Source organism: Electrona antarctica (assembly GCF_951216825.1).
Source record: "Electrona antarctica genome assembly, chromosome: 13".
Lineage (NCBI taxonomy): Eukaryota > Metazoa > Chordata > Actinopteri > Myctophiformes > Myctophidae > Electrona > Electrona antarctica.
In genome coordinates this window covers 40922875-40947633 of record NC_136794.1, presented here as the reverse complement: position 1 = coordinate 40947633, position 24759 = coordinate 40922875, and the positions used below count along the sequence as shown (strand labels likewise).

The window sequence follows — 24759 nt, the reverse complement described above, 5'->3', positions numbered from 1 at the left end:
GTTGACTCAAACTATACATTTTGGTCGATCAACTATAGATTTAGCCAACTAAAATCGTATGCTATTTAGGCATATTTAGTCTAGACTTATATATATTTAAACAAGATATTTAAACTAAATGTAATTGTATTCAAAAGACTGACTAAAACTAAACATAATTTTGATTTGAAATGAACACTGATTCAACTGTCGTTTACTGTTAAAGTTCAGTGTTCAAAAATGGCACAACGATGACCAATATTTGCCTAGTCTGCTATTGTTCTATTCTATTACACAATTAATACACGGTCAACAATTTAAATAATAATAATCATATGAAAATAATGAAATAATGTTACAAAGAACATTGCATAAAATAGACACAGATAATCAATGGAACAAAACTGCGTGCCATCTAAATTATGGAAAGGACCTTTAATACCTTCAATCGGTCAGAACCCCCTCTTGCTAACAATTATGTTATAAAGTATATTATATTCTTCAGTTCTACCTCCGACTTATTGTATATAAATGTTTTACTTATTGCATAATTGTATTGATTTTTATTTTATGTTTTGTTTTGTATTTGATCTCTGCACTGTTGAGGGCATTACACTTCCAGCAATGACTGCTACTGACTGTATTTTTGTGTGGCTATATAAATAAGGAAAGACTAACTTGAACTTTAAAATCAAATACCAAAGGGATAGAAGGTGTTGAATAAGACTATATAAAAGTAAACACCCCCTTAAGACGCTTAACACTTTTTATGTCCCGGAATTTTTCAAAATAATGGTGCTAGAGTGCCCAGCAGATGAAGCATATTTTACTCTGAAAAGCCTTCAGAAAAGCTTCCATGCCTGAAAAGCTTACATTTCCCCCCCAAAACCGGGAGGTATAATGTTCCATTACTACAGTACCTCGCGCTAATAAGTCTGATCTCTCTCTAGAAGCGTTAATATTCCAAACGAGATGCTTGGTTAAGTCCGAAATTAGGACAAAACATCAGCATTCTGATCAAAAAATATATATATAATATTAAATATATAATATCGCTAAAATATAAATATTTTAGCGCAAATATAAATATTTTAGCGATCGGGTAAAAAAAGGACTTAAAGACGTGTCTAGGTGTCCTGGGCCTCCTGCGGAAAAAGACGTGTGGGCAGTCTTGGCGATGTCTTGGGAACAATACGTGTAACAAAACCAGCTCAGCTCTACAAGAGAAAGTTCTTAACTAATCCAACCGTGCAGACTCCATCAGTCTGTATCTAACCATCCATTCTGAGAGCTTCTCAAGAGTTCTGCTGTTGGTCCACGGCTATTTTTAACGAGCTCATAAAGCCACGGCTCTCACGTGCACGCACACACACACACACACACGCACACGCACACGCACACAGACAGGTGCCAACTTTTCTGCTGAAAAGTGTGTGTGCGCACGCATTGGGAGTGACTGTGGGTCCGTTCTAGAGGAATGCATAGGCTCACTGGCCCATGATGCCGATGCCTGGCTTTGAACTGACATTCCTGTGGGAGTTTCCTCATACTGGCCTTCTGCTGTCACAAAGCCAAGGCTGAGAGAGAGAGAGAGAGAGAGAGAGAGAGAGAGACGGGTGGGGGGGGATTTTATGAACAAAAATTGGGACAAAGGATTTTACTGTGAAGGAAGAATCGCAATTGGCCAATTAAAGAGAGAGCTTATTTTCTTTTTTCCAAGACTGCACGGAGAGAGTCCTGTGGGGGGGTCCAGTGAAATAGAGGAAGAGCGAGAGGTCAATGAGGGAGAAAAGAGATGTAGACTGGCTACAGAACGAGAGGGGGAGCTTTGTACAGGAGACTCTGGAAGAGAATCTCAAGATTCTGTAGAGCAGAGAGCAGAAAAATATCGTTTGGATTGGCTAAGCGGCAAGAATGTGTGATTCTACAGTAATCCAAGAGAGAGTGTGAGGTGTGTGTGTGTGAGTGTGTTTGTGCATGTGTGCGCGTGTGTGTGTGTGTGCAGTCGTGGATGAGGAGGATTTGGTGTTGTTTGGGGCAACAAACGAGAGACGTTTGATTGGCTGAGAAGAGCGGAGAAGTACAGAAGTTGTGTTTATTGTGGGTTTTGTGTGGGAGTGATCCAAGAGGGAGTCACCGCCATTGGTCGAGAGGAGGGAGAGAGACCCCCCCCATCGGTTGAGGAGGGTGTGTGTGTGTGTGTGTGTGTGTGTGTGTGCGCGTACGTGCGTGTGTGCGCGCATTTGTGTGTGATGTGGCTTCGTAAGAAGTCTTGACCACGTCTGGACAATGATAGGCTGAGAGCTGCATGTGGCTCAGCCGAGCAGAGAGAGTGTCTTTGTGGCATTTTTTTAAAAAGGACAGAGAGGAGAAGACGAGAAAGTGAACAACCGTACTGAAGTGAACGGAAGTATAGAGACACAGAGAGAGAGAGAGGTGAGCGAGAGGACAGTGACTCAGAGAGGGCGATAGAGAGAGAGAGAGAGAGAGAGAGAGAGACATCAGCCTTGCTTTGTCTGAGAGGGTGAAAAAGAGGTTGCGAGACGTGGTGGTGGTAGAGGAAAGTGTGGTAGAGAGAGAGGGAGACAGCTGATGAGAAAGGGCGAGAGACCTTACATACTGTAAAGAAGGCAGCGCACGAAACTCCAGCAGAGGAGGAGGAGGAGGAGGAGGCATTTATTGGAGAGGGTGAGAGCCGGGGCAGAGCAAGAGAGAGAGAGAGAGAGAGAAGCTGCTGAGTGACTAACAACAAGATACCCACGGCCAGCCACACCAGAGGAGACCAAAATACACAGCCAGAACACAGCTTATAGTGCCAGTGAGCTCGCTCGTGCGTGTCTGTGTGTGTGTGTGTGTGTGTGTGTGTGTGCGTGCGCGTGTGCACGCTGCCCCTCCCCTCTCCTCCTCCTCCTCCTCCTCCTCCTCTCTCTCCATGCTGCCGTTGGCCTTAACGTGCGGCGGGTCACTGGGGCGCCACTACATCGCCATGTTCGAGTCCACGCAGAACGTGACGCTCAAGCCCACGGAGCTGTGGAGAGAGGCGCTGCTGGACACGCGCGTCATGGACCTCTTCTTCACCGTGAGTACCACACTGCCTCCGTCCGTCCGTCTTCCTACTGAAGAGTGTCTTTATAATTAGGGATGGAGCTCGTACATTTTTATTGATAATGAGCACCTTATCGAACAGGCTTATCGAGCCCAGTATTGAGCATTTTCTATTATTTTGTGGAAACACGGGAGACGACAATAAATTCTGATTACATTTTTACTAGCCAGCGTGGGTGATTCGATGTATTTCTTGATTGCCTCTTGTCTTGATTGTTTAATCATGGACTGCTATGCTCGATAACAGGCTTGATAAGCTCAGAGCTTATTGATAACGGGTACTCAATAAGCTTGTTATCGGGTTTGGTCGTGTATCGGGTTTCGAGCTCCATCCCTAAGACCTGAGACAATCTGTCTTCTAAATCATGACCGTTTTCAGAAAAACTATATCAGTGGTTCTGGAACGCCCAGAATTATTTGTATTTGGCCGTCAACCCGCATCTCAATACATGTTGTTCCAGGGTATACGTCCCCTTCCAGAAGCTACCATTTGAGTTAAAAATATTTGCTGTGAAAGAATATATATTCCGAGATTGGCACAACATTTTTCAAAAATATCAGATCTACTGTACAGTACAAGTTCATGTGCTGTATCTCTGTTCATCTGTGTCTCTTATCAGTCTGTTTGTCTGTCTGTCTGTCTGTCTGTCTGTCTGTCCACCTATTTATGGCTATCCGTTCCATCTGTCTATCAAACCATCTCTCTCTGTCCATCATTTGTCTAACCTTCACTGTGGCTACTCTCCATCCATCTTTTTGGGTGTCCGTCTGTCTGGCAATCTGTCCATCTGACTGGTATAATTTCTCTTGAGTTTTGAATTATATATTATTTTTCTGCCCTCATCCATTGTCATTGCATTTGTCCTCTTCGTCCACTGTAATGCCATTGGATCATCTTCCATTCTTCCATATTTCCATATTGTTCTTTAGCCTCTGTTGTTCTCTCTTAATCACAATGCCTTTTAAACAATGTATTCTTTACCATTAATGGTTTACTTTATTTACGATGAAGAAAGGCAGACACAGTGGGACTACGAGTTGAGTTGAGTTGAGTGGGGGCGGGGCGAAGCAATCTCATTTGAACTTGTTTCTTTTGAGAGTTTAGAGGGTTTCTTTTTTTTCAAACTGTTTTCAAGCTGTTTTTTTAACTACATCATTAAGTTGATTTATACAGGTTCCGTTTTTGTTGTTGTTGTGTTATGATATCCAGAGGACAGCCCCAGTGAAACGATTGTGTATTTTTGTAGTGGACTTGTGTATTTAAAGAGAGGTGGGCCGGCCCACGCTGGCCTAGCTTACGGTGTGGAACAAACTGCTCACCTCTCCCTCTCTCCCTCTCCCTCAGCATCCATCCAACCTCTCTCTGCCAAATTCTTGCACTACTGCTTTAGCCATTTTCTCTGTGCTGCCAAATACTGCTCCGTTAACCCCCCAGGCTCTCTCAACTTCTCCACTGTCGAAAGAATATTCCTCCTCCGTCACCCATACCCACCTACTTAATGACAAATAACTGCTCCATCACTTGAGTCCCTAATTGCAAACGGTAAAATACTGCTCCAAGGTAGTGATGTTATTTGGTTAAAAATAAAAGGTTCAGGAGAGAGTAGCCATGTATCAGCTTAATTTTTTATAGTGTTCCATTTCCAATTTTTTTAAAGGACCACTTCACCACTTTTCAACCTATCTTCATATAATAGGTCCTCACTAATAATCATGAAAAAATGGCACGATTTTTTTCTACTCAGTCTGTGTCTCATAGGAGGGCTATGGGCAGTTTAGAAACAGTCTTCCAGTGACATCATCATTAGGCAGACTTTTTTTTAAACAAGATTTTTTTACAAAAATATTTAGATTATCGTGAGAGCGATGGCTTCCATTTTCGCATTGCAACTTTTCAGGACTAGAAAGCCTGCAGTTTCTATTAGCTTGTATTCCCCATCGATGATGTCACTGGAAGACGGTTTCTGAACTGCCCACAGCCCTCCTATGAGACACAGACCGAGTAGAAAAAAATTGCACCATTTTTTCATGATTATTAGTGAGGACCTATTATATGAAGATAGGTTGAAAAGTGGTGAAGTGGTCCTTTAAGTCATCACTTACATGAAAATGCTTTTTCTGTTTAATAAAAAGCTGGAGAGAGTTGGAGACTCCTGTTACCGAACAAACACACATAGCAACGCGTACTATCACGATATAGAGCTTTTTAACACTTATCCTAACCAAAGAAAAGCTTACCCTACCTTCAAGCCCATATCTGGTTCCTTAGAAAATTATACTCCGATGTCTTCCCACACACAGTGTCATGAACTCTGCATAATCTGCACAGATAACACAGCTGTGTTATCATCGCGTTTATTTGATTCTGATTGAGAAGGGTCACATTTAGACCCAAAACCCAGTACAGAACAGCCCAGTCTTTACTCACGGTAGTGTTGATTTTGACAGCAAATCTGTTTTAGTCATAGTCGCAAACCTGTATAAATGCGACGCATTGTGAGCTTGTAGATCTGCTATTTTCAAAATGTATTTATATATTTGAAAACATGAACATGGGACATTCTGCATAATGAGTACTTTAACGTTGTGGTACTTTCAAGTACATTTTGATGCCAATACTTTAGTACTTTTACTCAAGTCCATTTAGAATTTTGGACTTTTACTTGTAATGGAGTACTTCTACATTGCAGTATTGACACTTTTACTTAACCCATTTTGGGCGGGAACCCCTTTTGGTGTTAGCATTATGTTATGCTTTAGCTATTGAAAAATAGCAGATCTACAAGCTCATAGCGCGCCACTCGGTGGCGCGCTATGAGCTGAGGAGATATTAGCCAAAACTGTCTGGGATTGTAATCTGTCGCCACGACAACCCCAGATAATTCTATCAGGAAGCAGTAGGAGCTAATGAGGTCTCGGGAGTTCAGTGTGCTATAACTCAGTTATTACTAGACCATTTTCATACCAAAGGTCCATTATTTATTCAGCATTTGAGCCACAGACCACCATTTGATGACATTTAGCCTCTCGGACCCAAAACGTAAGAATATTTTATTGTCTGACTCGTTGGATAAGATTTTGTGCAATTCCATGCTGTATTGATGTTGGTACCATTAGGAGAGATAACAGGCAAACGTTGATCAACATAACAATTCTTCTACATTCTCTCTAAATGTGTAGACGTCTTGTAAATTAAGTGATGCACATGTTTAATATAATTTAACACTCGAGAGCATAAAATTAAACCAAATTGACTTGGGAGGGTCCATTTGGTTTCATTTTATGCTCAAGAGTTAAACATCTATAAGGACGGTCCATTTGGTTACCTCTCCATTTAACTGGGGACCACCTGGAACCCCCTCACGGACCACTGGTGGTCCCCGGACCACTTGTTGAAAACCACTGCTGTAGACCAATTTGTTGAGAGGTGGGAATCACCAGGAACCTCATAGTTGGGTTTTATCACCCTTCTTGTACCACCATTCAAATAGATTGCGGTTCTTCGACATATTGGAGTTCTGCAATTTATTGCAAATTGTATCAGATTTCACATCCACTTGTTGACTGCCATAAAAAGGTTGCAGACTTTCATAAACACTTAAAGGACCACTTCACCACTTTTCAACCCATCTTCATATAATAGGTCCTCACTAATAATCATGATAAAATGGCACTATTTCTTTCTATTCAGTATGTGTCTCATAGGAGGGCTGTGGGCAGTTCAGAGACCCGTGACATCATCGATATATATATATATATATATATATATATATATATTTTTTTCCCTCTAATACATTTCACTTATATTTCAGTGAACATCGATTTAAACCTTGACTTGATCAACATAAATTCAATTGCTTTTCTTTGCACTTTTTCCAATTGACGTCATTTCAATATTTGTAACATTTCGTGTTAATATCTTTGCTGACCTATACACTATAAGTTGAGGTAGATTTGGCCAGGAGATTGTGAAATGCCAAAGGAATCGTCAACCTTTGCGTCAAAGAAATTGAAACGGATCACGGCGAAAAAATAATTGCAATCTTATGCTCAGTCAGTTTTGTTCCTGCAGCCCTACTAACCCCTTTTGGGCGGGAACCCCTTTTGGTGTTTTAAACATTATGTTATAATTTAGCTATTGAAAAATAGCAGATCTACAAGCTCGTAGCGCGCCACCGAGTGGCGCGCTACGAGCTTGTAGATCTGCTATTTTTGAAAAATCGTGAAAATATTTATTTCAGAAAACTGGAGATTTTAGAAGTGTTTTAAAAATAAATTTGAGGTCAGGCCTAAATGGGCTTATGGGTGATTTGATATGAGAATCCTATACCTCGCGCATCTGAATAAAAATGTTTGACATGCTTCAGTTGGTCTGTATTGACATTAAGACGTATGTATTATGGATGTCATTTTGGTTCTCGGCTTACAGGGATCTAGTGTGTTGTCCCTTTGGTATTTCTAGTAGCCGGCCCGTTTGTTATCGTAAGGCGTCTGCAATACTGTCAGCTGTCTGTCGTGTGTGTGCGTGTGCGTGAGAGCATGTATGTTTACGTGTGCACACACATTTCACTTGTAGATCTTCCAAGTATGTGTGCCTGTGTCGAACTGTCGATTTGGTCATGAGTACTTTTGTGTCCTTTGCACGCGCACACACACACACACACACACACACACACACACACACACACACACACACACACACAGCCGCACATGGCTGATTTGTATCCTTATTACTTATGTACATTCATTCATTATAAGAGTTGTTCCGATACTGGTATCGGGTATCGGGCCGATACCACCCTCAAGTACTCTTACTCAGTACTCGGAACCGGGCCCGATATTCTGACCCGAGTACCAAAACATTCAACACTAGGCTAAACGATCAAGTCTGACCCAACACTGCAGTAAATCGCCCAAAACAGCCGATCTACAAACATACATGACAACTGACAAAGTCTAGATCGGAGATCCATCGGTATCTATGTTTATATTCAGCGGGCGGCACTATCAGATGAATAAATTAACATTTTGATTAGCTTATAGTTATAGTTGTCCTTTCTACTCGTAGCAGGAGCACATTGAAAAGGGTATTTATTTACATCAGACCACCAGGTCCAAAAAAATGAAGTGTAGATTTGTGTGTCTATGTCTATATTCAGCGGGCAGCATTATTGGATTAATAAATGAGCATTAATTCACCCACGTTCGTTGTGACTCTCCACTCAACGCAGCCGCAGGTCATTAAAAGTTATTTCCATCACACGAGTTCCAACAAAGTAATCCATGACTGCAGATAGGGACTCTTTTTGTAAGTGTTATAAGCACAACGTCAAAAAAAAAGAGAAAAAAAGAGAAAAGTTTAATTTGCCGTAAAAAAAATAAGAAGATTGTATCGGAACATCTCTAATTCATTCAGTGTGTGTGTTGTGTGTGTGTTTGGGAGTTCAGTTGGATACATGTGCGTACTCGGTATCCGCGTGCACGCGGACGTGTTTATTCTATTTAATGGGGTGCCGTCCGTGCTGGTTCAGCTGCCACCCATCTCTGCCTCCTCAGCTGTGAGGGCTGACAGGAGCGTGTGTGTGTGCGCGTGTTTGTGTGTGTGTGTGTGTGTGTGTGTGTGTGTCTCTGTGCGTATGTACACATTCAGACACGCGTCGCCAGGGTCAGAGTGCACGACAGACCAGTGGTAGGATTAGAGCCCAGCCCCAGGATTAGCCCCCCCTCCTCCCCCACCCCGCCCCCTCGCCGCGCTAACAGCAGGAGTGTCTCCAGTCACTCCCTCTCGCAGGCCCCTTTCTTTCAGCCCTCTCTTTAGAGGCCCTCTGGGACCTCACCCCGCCACCGCCCAGACCCTTCTCTAGAGAGGGCAGTGTCTGTCAATTTGCCATTAAATGGCTCCAGCGCTCATTAGTGACGCAGTCCGGTGTCAGCTGTGGAGGATAACTGTAAAGTGTTGCGTCGTCCTAACCAGACGCTCTGATTCTGTTCCGAGATGAACACCTATTGTCCCTCCTCCTCCTTAAGACAATAAGACCTGAGACACGTTTCTACAATATGTCTTCTGAATCATGACGGTTTTCTGAAAAACCCTAATGTTGCTATTTCAGTGGTTCTCAAACTATTTCATGTCAATTGGGACCCCCAGAATGATATGTATTTGCCATTTGGCCGTGGACCCCCATCTCAAAATATTTTGTTCCAGGGACCCCTAGAAGCAAAGATGTTCGCTGTGAAACAATGTATCTTCAAAGATTTCACGATTACAAAAAAAAAAACAGCAAATAATGTTTAAAAGTGTTCAAACGGGGTCACGGTGGCACAGTCGGTAGTGCTGTAACCTGATGGAGGGGAAAGGAACTGGTCGGAAAAACGTGTTCCTTCCACGCGCTACGTCCGGCCGGGGAAACTCCCCCCTGTCAGGTGAAAAGAAGCAGCTTGGAATACTCATGCATAGAAGGAAGCATGTGGTCAGTCCGCTGCCCCCCCCCCCCCCCCCCAGGTTGGCAGAGGAAGTGTAGCGCCCAGGATTACATTAGATAATTGACACTGGGTGAAAAAATGTGTTGCAAAATGGGATAAAAATGTAATTAACTAAAATAAAAGTGTTTTAACGCTAAGGTGACACGCATTCCAGGTCTTAATTGGTCAAGACAATAAGAAGGTCATTATTACCTTGTGGTTACAAATGGATAAATGAACATTGAACACTGACCATTTTACACAGCTTTTTGCCTTAAAGGTGCTGTAAATAGGGCGGTCACGATTACAACTTTAAGCTGATGATTAATTGTCAAGCAAATAGTTGCGATTAACGATCTTATTGTGTTTTTCGCTTTGAACACTGGAACGCTACAATTTGTATGTTTGCCTTTTTGGCTTCGTAATCACAAATTGCACAGGGCAGATATGAGAAATAACTTAAATATACAAAGAAATCACTGACAACATTTAACAATTTTTTTTAAAATCATTTTTTCTTTCCAAAAATGTACAAAATAGCAGAAATAGTGACGTGTTCCCGATATTAGACACGCATGTCATAGAATACCAGAATGAATACTTGACATTGTTTCATGCCAAATATTTAATACAGAGTGCCAACAATGAGTGTCTTGAACAGAGATGGGGTGTGTTGGTCCTTGGGGGATTGTTAACAAAATAAGCTAGTTGTCCAGAGCTCAAAAAAGTTTGAGAACCACTGAGCTAAAATGTTGCAATACAATTCTTTATAAATGTCCCGTTTCCACAGCCAGTTGAAAACAAGGCCTAACGAACATGCTGAGGTGGACAGTTGGATAGTGGAGCCGAGCAGGGAAATTCCCCCTACGAGAAGTTTTGTTTTGTTTTGTTTTGTTTTCCTTCCATGAGAATGCTTGAGTGCCCGGTCAGCCACAGAATGCAGCCCCTCGAAGCTTGTTAGAGATTCAGTGGTTTCTCAGACACACTTCAGCAGTACACACACACACACACACACACACACACACACACACACACACACACACACACACACACACACACACACACACACAGCTTTGAACCCAGGTGCCCTTGGGTTCGGTTCGGTAAGTGCTTTCATATGTGTGGAGAGCTAGCTAGCGTTGCCAAGTGTCTGCCAGGCGCCCCTTAAAACAGACACTGGCACTCTTAGGGCAAATGTGTTGGTCTTCAGATGAACAAAGAGACGCCATGTAATGCTTGTGTAACGCCCGGGAATCAAACTCGGGTCTCCCGTGTGAAAGTCCAACATCTTAACCACTACACCAAAGGGATATATCCCTATTAGACTAGTGAGGCTCTGAGCCACTCTGCTACACTTGCCTGTCACTTCCATAGGCAACCCTATTTTAGGAATGTCATTATGGGCTAAATAAAAAAAGTGTAATCCTATATTAAAGGACCACTTCACCACTTTTCAACCTATCTTCATATAATAGGTCCTCACTAATAATCATGAAAAAATTTTGCAATTTTTTTCTACTCGGTCTGTGTCTCATAGGAGGGCTGTGGGCAGTTCAGAAACCGTCCTCCAGTGACATCATCGATGGGGAATACAAGCTAATAAAAACTGCAGGCTTTCTAGTCCTGAAAAGTTGCAATGCAAAAATGGAAGCCATCGTTCTCACGATAATGAAAATCTAAATATTTTTGTAAAAAAATCTTGCCTAATGATGATGTCACTGGAAGACGGTTTCTAAACTGCCCACAGCCCTCCTATGAGACACAGACTGAGTAGAAAAAAATCGTGCCATTTTTTCATGATTATTAGTGAGGACCTATTATATGAAGATAGGTTGAAAAGTGGTGAAGTGGTCCTTTAAACTGGCACCATGACTTCACACTCCAAATATGGAGTGTGAAGGGTCTTTTCGACCTGAAGTCAGCTTGTGTGGTACCTGGCCTTACTACAGTCATGCGAGTGTTAAGTGATTAGGTGTTAAAGCTGTTGGTAGATTTGGTACATTTGTCTGTCCTGATGAAGGTCTAATCGACCAAACGTCAACCTAATAAAGAGCAACATTTTGGCAAGTGTCTGACAGTGTGCGGGACATTTTCTTTGTTTTTCAAACATACCCTTTTTACTAAAAGCTGTTGGTAGAGACAGCAGGAAGATTCAGCTACAAGCGAGAGTAGAGGAGAGGAGAGGAGAGAGAGAGAGACAGAGATTTATCACAAAGGGAAATGACCCCAAGAGGAAGGCTGGATGGAGGACAGAGGGGGACACAGAAAGAGAGGGAGGACAAAGAGGAAGGCTGGATGGAGGACAGAGGGAGACAGAAAGAGGGAGGACAAAGAGGAAGGCTGGATGGAGGACAGAGGGAGACAGAAAGAGAGGGAGGACAAAGAGGAAGGCTGGATGGAGGACAGAGGGAGACACAGAAAGAGAGGGAGGACAAAGAGGAAGGCTGGATGGAGGACAGAGGGAGACAGAAAGAGGGAGGACAAAGAGGAAGGCTGGATGGAGGACAGAGGGAGACAGAAAGAGAGGGAGGACAAGAGGAAGGCTGGATGGAGGACAGAGGGAGACACAGAAAGAGAGGGAGGACAAAGAGGAAGGCTGGATGGAGGACAGAGGGAGACAGAAAGAGGGAGGACAAAGAGGAAGGCTGGATGGAGGACAGAGGGAGACACAGAAAGAGAGGGAGGACAAGAGGAAGGCTGGATGGAGGACAGAGGGAGACACAGAAAGAGAGGGAGGACAAAGAGGAAGGCTGGATGGAGGACAGAGGGAGACACAGAAAGAGAGGGAGGACAAGAGGAAGGCTGGATGGAGGACAGAGAGGGAGACACAGAAAGAGAGGGAGGACAAAGACAGATGATAAACACAGAACACACGTTTCAGCTCCACGCGACGACGACGCAACACAATCGTACCGTGGGAGATTTGATCCGTCCCATAGGCGCCAGAGGGGGGGGGGGGGGGGGGTCATTTGGGTCTAAAAAGTGACAAGTCAGTTGCTGTTACTTTGCCTCAACTCGATCAAGGTGTCAAGACGGGCTAATACACAACAATGTGAGTCATGACACCCCGCCCAAATAATGTCCCCGCAATCTTTATGTCCCGACAGCGCCACTGATCTGTCCCATCTCTAAACAACCCAATCAATGCCGTCCATTTAGCACCTAGCCATCACGGCGCTATAACTCTAGCGTGTTGTCTTTCTCCGACCAGCGCGGCTGTAATTTGGGGCTTTGGTGTGTGTTTTTTTTTGTCTCCCGAGTTGCTCCGGGGTGTTTAGTTTCAGGTTTGGCCACCAAGCTGATTAGAGAGTGTGCTCCGAGACGTGATTGAGTGTGTTACGCTCTTCGCTTGTGTGATTGTGTTGAATGCCCTGACACGCACACACACACACACACACACACGCAATATACACACACACACACAATACACACACACACACAAACCCTCAAAGGCATCTGTTTTATCTCATGGCATCCCTTGCCATCCCGTGTGCATGCACACACACACACACACACACACACACACACACTCTCTCTCTCTCTCACGGTAACACACAAACCCATACACGTATGCCTACACCCACACACAGATTCACATGGTACGTTCACAGTTCACACTGACACATAATACACACACCTACACGCACCTACACCCACACACAGATTCACATGGTACGTTCACAGTTCACACTGACACATAATACACACATTTTCTCATATATTCTGTATATACATTACAAACCCTCATGCGGTCACTCACATGCACACTTGCTTAACCACATGGAAAACAACACACACACACACACACACACACACACACACACACACACACACACACACACACACACACACACACACACACACACGTATGTATGTATACATGTATGTATGTACAGTAGAATACACACATATTCAGTGTCTCACGTAGCCAGACAACTATTCCACAATCTCCGAATGCTATATAATATAGAGTCTGGAACTACAGTACACCTCCCGAAATCCCGAGTAAGGAAGCTGCCATTTCCGTTCGCGAAAGAATATTTTAAAATATCTTTACATTTTATTATTGTATTTCCATTTCTGCTAAAGCAGCAAGCTATATATGCTTAGATGATTTCTATTCATATTAGGATTCATGTAAAGACTAAACGGAAGTGGGGAGGAGGCTCCAGTTCCGCTTCATCACTTACTCATGAACCGTTGCTCCAGACTGTATGACGGAAGCATTTGAAAATTGCGAGAGGCAACAGTCTGGCAATGCAAGACTACACACAATGCCAGTACAGTACGTACGGTACACAGGCAGGGCACTGCATGTCCTGTCGTCGTCCCCCCCCTACCCCCCCACCCCGCTCCTGTCCCAGACAGTAAACGCAATCAGTGGGCACACTGGGCAGCAGTACCGAGGCTTGACAAGGCTGTGGTGATGCGTGATGTGTGATCCCCCCCCCCCATCAGCCGGTTATAACCCGATCTAAAATGAACGACAAACACAGACAGACATGTTGCAAGGAGACATAGACGGGGAGTGATGGACGGACGGACGGACGGACGGACGGACGGACCGGGCAAAAATAAATCGATACAATTGACTTCATGCACACGGCTGCCATCTTGCCAGCAAGGTGCTAACTAGGTGCAATGTCCCATTGACAGCCCATTCATTCAAACAGAAAACAACGTCAAACTCACCAACATTGCAGCTGTACGAAAAGCTTGGATTATCCTCTTTCAATCTGTAAAGTTTTTGTTTCATAAAAATCCACCGTAGACATGTTATGAGCTACTTCCCGTCAAGAAATGAATTGCTGATTGGTGATTGTTTTGGAGTTTGGAAGTGCTCGTTGTATATCACTCAATGGCCCATAACGAGCGCTTCCAAACTCTGACACTTCACCTGCAAGGTATTTCTTGACAGGAAGTAGCTAGTAGTAGTAGTTTTATGAAACAAACACTTTGCAGATAGAAAGAGGATAATTCAAGCTTGTTATTGGGTTTTTTCGGGTATCGGGTTTCGAGCTCCATCCCTACGCAGCATAAGTGGGAAGCGCGGTGTTGATTTGAAACAACAGAAAGAGGAGACGCCCAAGCCCAAAGGAGCACAGACACAAGGCTTTGTCTCCGGCTATATATATATGTATATATATATATATCCCCTCTCTCTCTGTCATCTCCTCTCATTCTTTCTCTCTAATTCTTCCTTCTTTGTCCCCTCTAACCTCTCTCTGTGGCTCTGTGATCGCCTCTCCCATTCCTCTAACCTCTCTGTGGCTCTGTGATCGCCTCTCCCATTCCTCTAACCTCTCTCTGTGGCTCTGTGATCGCCTCTCTTCTCTCTGTGGCTCTGTGATCGCCTCTCCCATTCCTCTAACCTCTCTGTGGCTCTGTGATCGCCTCTCCCATTCCTCTAACCTCTCTCTGTAGCTCTGTGATCGCCTCTCCTCTCTCTGTGGCTCTGTGATCGCCTCTCCTCTCTCTGTGGCTCTGTGATCACCTCTCCTCTCTCTGTGGCTCTGTGATCGCCTCTCTTCTCTCTGTGGCTCTGTGATCACCTCTCCTCTCTCTGTGGCTCTGTGATCGCCTCTCCTCTCTCTGTGGCTCTGTGATCGCCTCTCCTCTCTGTGGCTCTGTGATCGCCTCTCTTCTCTCTGTGGCTCTGTGATCGCCTCTCTTCTCTCTGTGGCTCTGTGATCGCCTCTCCTCTCTCTGTGGCTCTGTGATCGCCTCTCCTCTCTCTGTGGCTCTGTGATCGCCTCTCCCATTCTTTTTGCTTTCCATTGGCGGTCTCTGACTTATGCAGACAGGATAGGATAGGATAGTCTCTGGGTAGGTTATTAAGTAATTTCATGTATCAGCAGACGTAGTAAACGTTACGATAGGTTGAAAATTGGTGTAGCTGTCCTTTTAATACAAGTAAGACGCGCGAACGCGGGAAGCGAACGCAGCTCGTAAATTGCAAAAACAACAATTAGAATAAATTACGTAATTTAAGGGTTTTTTTAAGTTCTCTTTTTTTTTGTTTTTTAAGATTTTTTTTTAAATTAAGTTTTTTTTTAAGTTAAGTTGTGTGTGTGTGCGCGTTTTCCTTTTTAAGTTTTTTTTTAAGTTAAGTTTTTTTTTAAGTTAAGTTTTTTTTTTAAGTTAAGTTTTTTTTAAGTTAAGTTTTGTGTGTGTGTGTGCGTGCGTGCGTGTGTGCGTGCGTGTGTGCGTGCATGTGTGTGTGTGTTTTTGTGTGTGATACAGCTGCGCCCTCTGGTGGTGGGCGGGTGGTGTTACAGCGTGACAGACACACACACACAGACAGACAGGATATGCTGGGTCTCATTGTAAATGCTCACTGCGTTCGCAATAATGTAGTTGTCCTTTAATATATTAACACCTGAAGTGCCACGTTTAATGTCAAGTTTAGCTCTCACACGCCACACTTTTCAGCCATAAGCCCTTATTTTGAAGAGCCCACCAGCTGATTTGGTGAATCGGAAGTAACAATCAATCATTTGTGTGGCAGCCGGTAGCTACTTTCCCTTTCATCGGTAGCGCTAATACAGCACCGCGAGGTCGCAGGGAATTTTTATTGAGCTCCTAAAACATGGATGTTCTGTATGATCACCTCAATTTGAGCTTCAATTCCGAGAAAAACGCCGCTAAAATTGTGTGGACGGAGGGAAAAATTCAATGATGTCACAACGCGGAAGCAGAACCGGTAAAAAAAAATATCCTAGCGATAATAAAAGTCGTCCAGATATTAGGGACAAACTACAGCAGTTTAAATCCTGAATATTGTACATGTATATGAAATGACAAACTACAGCAGTTCAAATCCTGAATATTGTACATGTATATGAAATGACAAACTACAGCAGTTCAAATCCTGAATATTGTACATGTATATGAAATGACAAAACTTCCTGAATCCTGTCAGTCCTCGTCTGGGCTCATGGCAGACGTTCAGGATCAGGAAACGAATACTGTCCAAATATGGCCAACAGCCCTTTGTCCCTCATTCTCTCCACCGCATTCTCTGTGCCTGTCATTGTTTCAGTCTCATCTCCTTCTCTCTGCCATCAAAAGGCCCCTAATTCACTGTCCCCTTAGATCTGTCTTCCTCGTCTCACCTGTTTTGTATGTGTCTATGGCGTTAACATTACTCTAATAGTCCCCCAGGTTTTGTTAGGATATTCAAATATGTCTTCCCTGTGTATTTTTGGTTTCTTCCTGAAAGCTGAAAGCCTTTGAGTCAAAAGGCCCAATCGAAATACAGCACTTTAGTGACATAACCCTAACCCCTCCCCCATTATCATACAACAACAGCTGTGGGCGAGGCTTAAGTTCAGGTGGGTGGTGCTAAGGCGAAAACCAGGTATACTTAATGAACTGGTGGGTGTGGCCACATAAAAACATATTTTACATTTTAACACTTTCCGTACACTTAAAAATAAAAACTTCATCCTTGTATAATCACTAGAATTTCGCGGGCCTTCGGCCCGCTCATCCCAGAGTTGCGTTGCCCCGCGTTGCGATACAGAAGTCCACAGATACAGAAGTCCACAGTGACACGCGTTTTATGCAGCTGTTTTGTGTTGCAGCGCGTGCGCGCGCGCGCGTGTAGTGTTGTTGTTGTTATCCATATATGCGCCTGGGTTGGTCCCGTTTGTTCCACGCCAGGTGTCGATGCAGTCGTTTGCGCAATTTGCGTGTTTGCATTATGTTAAGTGTGTAGGCATACCATATTCTGAATGAGCAAAAAGAGGACACATGCGCGCGTGCATGTGGATGTGGACATGCGCGTGCACGTCGTGCATGTGCATGTGTCGTGCGTGGGCGGTTCTGTTAAATTCAGATGTCAAAATAATCTGTAGCCTAACATTAAAATGATCAAATATGCTCTATATTAGTTATGTATTTTTTGAAAGCAGTGGCTCTCAAAGGTGTGATCCAGGGCCCCTCATGGTTCCTTGAGGGGGTTCCAAATGGACCCATTATAGGTCTGTAACTCTGAGAGTGTACAAATGGATCCAAGTGGACCCTACAGGTGTGTAACTGTGAGAGTGTACAAATGGAACCAAATGGACTGTTTTATAACTTTTTACTGTACAAATGGAATCAAATGGGACTCTTATGGGTCCATTTGGTTTTACTGTCAGAGTTATGGGGGTCCTTGAAATTAAAAAGGTTGAGAACCTGTATGCAATGGCGTATGTCTTGTAAAAAGAGAGAGCAGCCTATTCTCCATCATATGTTATGCTTTGCTAGGTTGTACAAAATAATATTGGGTCAGTGTAATTTGCAGGAGTCACCGCGCGCACAGCTGCCTTGTCTGTGTTGACATGACATGGGCTTGCAGGACAGAACTTTTATTTGTGACAGACACATAGTTGCTTTGCAGACAATACAATCTGCTTGTCATTGGTCAGTCACAAAGCTAAGAAAACAATGTGAGAGAAAAGGTAAGGACTGGAAAGCGCTGTGTTTGTCTCTGTGTTCCTACGTGAAGACGTGTGTGCTCTGTCTCTCTCTCGCTCTGTTCTCTCTCCTCCCTCTCTGGGGTGTGTGTGTGTGTGTGTGTGTGTGGGGGGGGGGGGGGGGGGGGGGGGAGTAGTTGCGCTGCCTTCGACAGTGCTATACTTGTCCAGCAGCGGTGCAGAACCGAGAGAGTGACACATTGTTGTGGATGTAAAGGGCGCAACGTGTAGCTCTAAAGTAGTTTGGATTGTGTAGTCGCAGCGGTGCTACAAAGTGAATGTTACAATTCGCACGGTGATATTGTGATATTGTAAGTCGCAAATGCGAGTACGTAGTGGCACTGGCGAGCCCTGTGTAGTGTAGTGCCATTGTCGCGGCATCGCGAGGCGATCCAAATTCCCCCCCCCCCCGCGCACGCACGCACGCACGCACACACACACTGTACGTAGCTGTTTGTTGTTGCAGCGCGCGCGTGTGCGTGTAGTGTTGTTGTTGGTATCCATATATGCGCCTGGGTTTGTCCCGCTTGTACCACGGCAGGTGTCGACGCGGTCGTGTTAGCATTATGGTAAGTGTCCAAGTTAGAATCAGAGTGTGCGCTGTGTAGTTCTTCTTCTTCTAGTAAACAGAAGCCGTGTGTGTGTCACACCAAAAGTGGTGACCTATAGAATCCTGTACATAGAAGCATCACGCAATCGTCTCCCTCCCTGTGTGGGTCACGTGGTGGGCTGTGAGCCAATGGGAGAGGGAATGTAGTGTTGCCAGGTCCGCGTATTGTAAGCGAGTGGTAGTGTGTGTAAGTAGCGTGTTGAATGGCATTTTTTCTGTGCTTGTTTTCATAGACGTGGCAAGAAATTAGGCGGGGGTGTCGGTGCTTGTGGCGTGTTTGTGTTTATTATTGATATTGATATTGTTTGCGAGTGTGGACGGGAGCCGGCTGTAGTGGCAGTGCGATGACAATTTTTACGCGGCTGGTGTCGAGTGTGGCCGTGCGGCGCGACATGAGGAGATAGGGAACCAACGACGCGGAGGGTAAGTGTGTGACGTGTTAGTGTGTTGTTGCAGTGTGTGTTGCAGCGTGTTGCAGCGTGTCAGTGACGTAGTAGCTGGTGCCTTTTGTTCCTGTGCGTGCGCTTGGGCACATGTTTTCAATTGTAATATAGGATAGTACAGTACAGTTTTTCTGGCCACCCTACTCTAACCCTGTTCTCATCTCTCTCTCCTCTCTCATGTAGTTGCCCTTCTTTAGCCACTGTTCTAGCTGTCATAGCCTGATTTATATCTGCTTGAGCGTTGTTTCACGTACTGTAAATAGCCACTCTACATAACTCACAACATTACAGTGTGACACCTTGTCTATTGTGTATTGTTTATTAGGATCCTCATATTAGCTTTTGCCACCCGAGCGCGAGAAGTGAGAATGCATCCGCCTGGCTGACAGCAGACTGCTGGGCGAGCGCTGGCGCTTTGGCATGGGGGGTTGGATCAACATATGTAATTAATTCTGTACTGGCCATATATGGAGCGTGTCTTGAGTGTACAGGGTTTGATGAGGTCAGATCAACATGGAATGTCAGAACAGGTCAGCTCCATATATGGAGATCTAAGGGTGGCAGCGGGGGAAGTGTCTTGAGTGTACATCATCACATTCAAGCCAATCACATCCGTCACTTTTCTGTCCTCACTTTTTATCCTCAATTCTGCGTGTACCACATAATCAGCAAATCAAATCATCGCTATGGGGTACACACATTGCTCCGCCAATCAAATCATCGCTATGGGGTACACACACACACACAAACACACAAAGCTGGGCATAGGAGGGGCTAGCGCCCCTCAAACACCTTTCTGAAAAAGGTGAGAATACCTGAATGTAATGTAAACATTGTTTAACTTAACTTGTAGATCGGCTATTTTCGGCGCGACACGCTGGGGAGTATAAATCAGTTGTATCTCTGTATGTCTGCCAATGCCATTCTCTTACCCCCCCCCCCCCCCCCCCCCCCCCCTGCCCCCCGCACTGTGCCGTCTATCCCTAACTATAGTCGGTCTCCAGGCGGTGTGCATAGCTAGCATCGTACACATCACTGGTGCAGCTGCTTCCTCTGAGCACCAGTGCTTTCTCTGTTGGCCTTGCCCTCCCTCCCTCCCTCCCTCCCTCCCTCCGTTCCTTTCTCTCACACCGTTTTATCTGTCTCTCTCTCTCTCTCTCTCTCTCACTCTCTCACTCTCATCTCCCCTTCCTCTCTCTGTCTCTCTCTGTCTCTCTCTCTCTCTCTCTCACTCTCATCTCCCCTTCCTCTGTCTGTCCCTCTCTGTCTCTCTCTCTCTCTCTCTCTCTCTCTCTCTCTCTCTCTCTCTCTCTCTCTCTCTCTCTCTCTCTCTCTCTCTCTCTCTCTCTCTCCCACCCACTCTCTCAATCTTTCTTTTATTTGTTTCTTCCCGCCGCCTACTTTCTTTGCTTTCTACCTCTCCCCCCCCCCCCCTCTGTCTCTCTCTCCACTGAGTCGTCTCTCAGAGGATGACTTCACCCTCTGGACCGGGGCAGCTCTCCTCCTCCTCCTCCTCCCCGCTATAGCTGTGAAGGAGCGCGGCAGCAGCTACGCTACTACGTTAGCATCCGAGAGCGCTGCCGTGGCTATCAGCCCGACCGGCGGTCACCCCAGCTGGAGAGAGAGAGAGAGAGAGAGAGAGGGGGGTGGTGGTAGTGTTGTGGAGTTGGGGGAGCGAGTAAGAATTTGGTGTGGGAGAAAGAGAGGGTTTGAAGAGGCATGAAGCGAGCCTCAGCTGACAGAAGGAAAGGGGAGTTTGGGAGCCAGGCGCGCACGCAGCGCTGTCAGTGGAAACACATGTTGCTGAGAGGCGACTGAAGACTCTGCTAGTACTCCGGCTGCATGCCTCCCTGTGTGTGTGTGTGTGTGTGTGTTGTGTGTGTGTGTGCGCGTGCGTGCGTGTCTGTGAAAAATGTTTGTGCGCGTGTCTGTTCGAGCAATCAAACACGCCTTGCGTCTTGTCCGAGAATGACAGCTTCAAGATGGACAGCCTAACCAGTGCTGAGGGTGAACCGCCGGCCTCAAAGCCGAGATGAGACCCAGTCACGTGTCTCGTTTGACGGATTGATTTACTCTCCGGGCGCTGATTGGAATCGGCGAGTGACATCTTTGGCACAAGGCACCGTGGCGTGCGTTATGCACAGCGGGGCCTGTGGAGAATTCAGTTCAGTCCTCGGCTCACATCGGTGGAGCAGGTGTTGATCAATCTGTCCAAGGCTGACGGGAGGGAGTTTAGGGAGTTTTCTTTTTTATAGTTTGGGCGACGAAACAAAGATTATTTTACAGTGCAGAACTCATTCATTCATCACCGTCTGTCTGGCTTGGACACTCGCGTCGTTGGGGCATCTCACAGATTGAACGGCCCTGGGAAACGCTGTACAGAGGCAAAGGCTTGGCTGGGAAGTTACCAGGTAATGATTATCCAGACAGAGATGACTGAGACTGAGGTGACTTCATGTCGCGAGCGGACCCCAATGCTTAAAGGACAACTTTAGTTTTTTTCAACCAAGGTTCATGTTTTAGGATGTTATTAGAGAAAGTAAAAGATGAGTGTCATTTCTTTTTCATTTGCTGCTTTCTTTCGTTTTAGGGATTTTAGCTGTTTTTGACAGGGGGGCGGGGGCATTCGAGCATGGGGCTAAATATGTATTTTTTTTACAAAATATGATGGCGATTTATTTATTTATTATTTACTATAGTCCTAATAAACCCCAGGAAATTACATCTGGCCACAAAAAAATCACAGGATCTACTGAATGTGAAGGTAGCCTACTGGGGGGAAGCCACACTGTGTGTCATAGGCTCAATGTCAGTTTGACACATTCAGTAGATCTTGTGATGTTTTGTGGCCAGATGTAATTTCCTGGGGTTTATTAGGACTATAGTAAATAATTAAAAAAGAAATCGCTATAAAATGTTGTAAAAAAATACATATTTAGCCCCATGCTCGAATGCCCCTGCCCCCTGTCAAAAACAGCTAAAATCCCTAAAACGAAAGAAAGCAGCAAATGAAAAAAAAATGACACTCATCTTTTAGTTTCTCTAATAACAACCTAAAACATGAACCTTGGTTGAAAAAAACTAAAGTTGTCCTTTAATTTGTGCTCCATCCTACGACGGTGGCGTGAAGCGAAAATCCCAGATCTATAAGCTCACAACGCGGTGTGAGCTTATAGATGTGCAATTTTAGGATACATGTTAGGAGCGTATAGTTCGACTATTTTCATCCTACGCAATCTTAGGATGAAATATACGTCACGTTTAAAGGTCTGCCTCGACTGAGCAAAAACGTGTGTGGAGTTCTTGTGTGTGTGTGTGTGTGTGCATGTGCGTGCGTCCGCACCTGGTAGGCTATTCCATAGCTTTCCTGTTGAGTGTTGTGTTCAGCGGGGCACCCTAACAGATGCGGTTGTACCGTGCGTGAGACTGCTCCATCCTGACCATATTTGAGCATGTACAATGCAAAAATGCGCCGTGGCATTTTGCATATTTTCCCTTTTTATCCCAAGTCTAAAAAAAGGCCCCTTTACCTTTTTCTCCTCCGCTCTGGTTTCCTTTTCCTAGTATTTCTCTGTCATCATTCTGTACACGATGGAACCTTCGATTAAATATACTGTCAGGACGCCTGCTGGACCCTTGGTGTTTTACTGTGTAAGGAACACAGTAAAACACTTAGGGCCATATCTTGTGTGCCCCCTTATCCCGAAACCTATTAGCCATATTTTACTGTTTTTTGAACATTTTTGAGTGGTGCTAGCCACTCCTATAGACAGCAATGTGTGTCTGTCCCTGTGTCCGTCCGAGTACCGTCTGTATGTCTGAGTACGGAAATGGCGTTTGTTGACCACCCAGTGTCACAGTAGATTGGCTATTTAAAATCTTTTTCAAAATAGTAATACATGGCAAAGAAGTTTTAGATAGGGCCCTTAGTTTCAACCTGGCATTGCTGTTTTGAGCTTGTAGATCGGTCATAAGACCAAGCTAAAATAGGGCTTAAGTGCTTAGATTGACAGATTTAATGGTGTACTTTGGGCTGACATATGACAAATATATAAAATGTATAGATAATAAAAAGAAAACTGAAAACTAAAAAAAAAAGACAAAGGCATAGAATTTGAAGGCGTCTCCTTGATGTGTTCCAGGTGCACAGGAAGATCCGTGAGGACTCCGACATGGCCCAGGATTCCTTGCAGTGCCTGGCCCAGCTGGCCTCCATGCACGGCCCCATCTTCCCCGACGAGAGCGCCCAGATCTCCTACCTGGCACACCTGGTGGAGGGTCTGCTCAACATGATCAACGGGTAACATATTGTGGAATATTTGTCTGGCTACGTGAGACTGAATCTGTGTGTATTCTACTGTACATACGTGTGTGTGTGTGTGTGTGTGTGTGTGTGTGTGTGTGTGTGTGTGTGTGTGTGTGTGTGTGTGTGTGTGTGTGTGTGTGTGTGTGTGTGTGTGTGTGTGTGTGTGTGTGTGTGTGTGTGTGTGTGTGTGTGTGTGTGTGTGTGTGTGTGTGTGTGTGTGCGTGCGTGCGTGCGTGCGTGCGTGCGTGCGTGCGTGCGTGCGGAGATAGGTTCACAAGGACAAAGAGTGCCAGATAATAGTTTTGTGCACGCTGTTTCCACATGTTTTATATTATTTGTAAATATTTAGCTTTCATTTTATAATGGAAGTTAACGGTGCTCGGATTGGGCTGAAACCTTTTATTTTATTTTTAATTATGTTTTATTTTTATTATTAATTAATTTAACTTAAATTAAACTTTTATAATGGCAGTCAATTGGGTGCTCGGACCCAGCTGAAACATATATACCCATTATCCAGAGACACACCGTTTCCATATGAATAGATAATTTTAAGCGATCAGAGTTCATATGATTAGATTATTTATTTATTTTAAGCGACCAAAGTTGATATGATTAGATTATTTTAAGCGACCAGGGGGAAGAGGTTAAAGGTCAGCGTGTCAGTCCTTGACGTGTGGTTTGGTGGAGGGCTCACTGGGCCTCGTGGCTGACCTGTGGACTTGGTGTGGAGGAGGGTTACGGTCGAGGGTCAAAGGATGAATATCTGACTTATCTTCAGCATGATCATTAGCGGCTCAGTGTCAGAGGTCCGCTGTCAGAGTAAGCTGCTGAATTTTATAACGTGGACAAAAAGCGTCATTCTTTATTTTTTATTTTTTATTTTCGTTGTCTTTCCCAGTAGGATCTCAAGGTTTTTGTGATCGGAGCCAACAAGACTCAACAAGGGAGTAGATAGTCCAAAGACATTCCTTGGTCCATGACAAGTTTTGTAATTTGTTCTTGTTGAGTCTGTACTCCCTCTTTTATAATTCATTTGTTTTAGTGGGTAGAGAGGCTCATCTGGGAATCAGAATGTCGGCGGTTTGCCCCTCCATTCCACCCAGTCTATGTGACAACGTGTCCTTGTGCAAGGCACAGCACCCAGGCCGTAACTGCTCCCCGGGTGCTGTTTCCACTCAGTCTATGTGACGACGTGTGCAAGGCACAGCACCCGTAACTGCTCCCCGGGTGCTGTTTCCACCCAGTCGTCTATGTGACGACGTGTCCTTGTGCAAGGCACAGCACCCAGGCCGTAATTGCTCCCCGGCTGCTGTATTAATAGCGCCCTCTGCTCCAGTCCTTCCCAAGAGATCAGACCATGTCCATACTCAGAGATCGTTATCTGGGTGT

At 44.7% G+C, this 24759-nt stretch overlaps 1 protein-coding gene across 1 annotated transcript in view; it reads left to right on the top strand.

Annotated features, from left to right (window-relative positions):
* xpo4 (exportin 4) overlaps positions 1–24759 on the top strand; it is an 80005-nt gene that overhangs the window by 21250 nt on the left and 33996 nt on the right. The window contains exons 7-8 of the mRNA XM_079517538.1: positions 2946–3058; positions 23204–23361. Coding sequence (XP_079373664.1) covers positions 2946–3058; positions 23204–23361 — 271 coding nt within the window. The remainder of the gene's footprint in view (positions 1–2945; positions 3059–23203; positions 23362–24759) is intronic.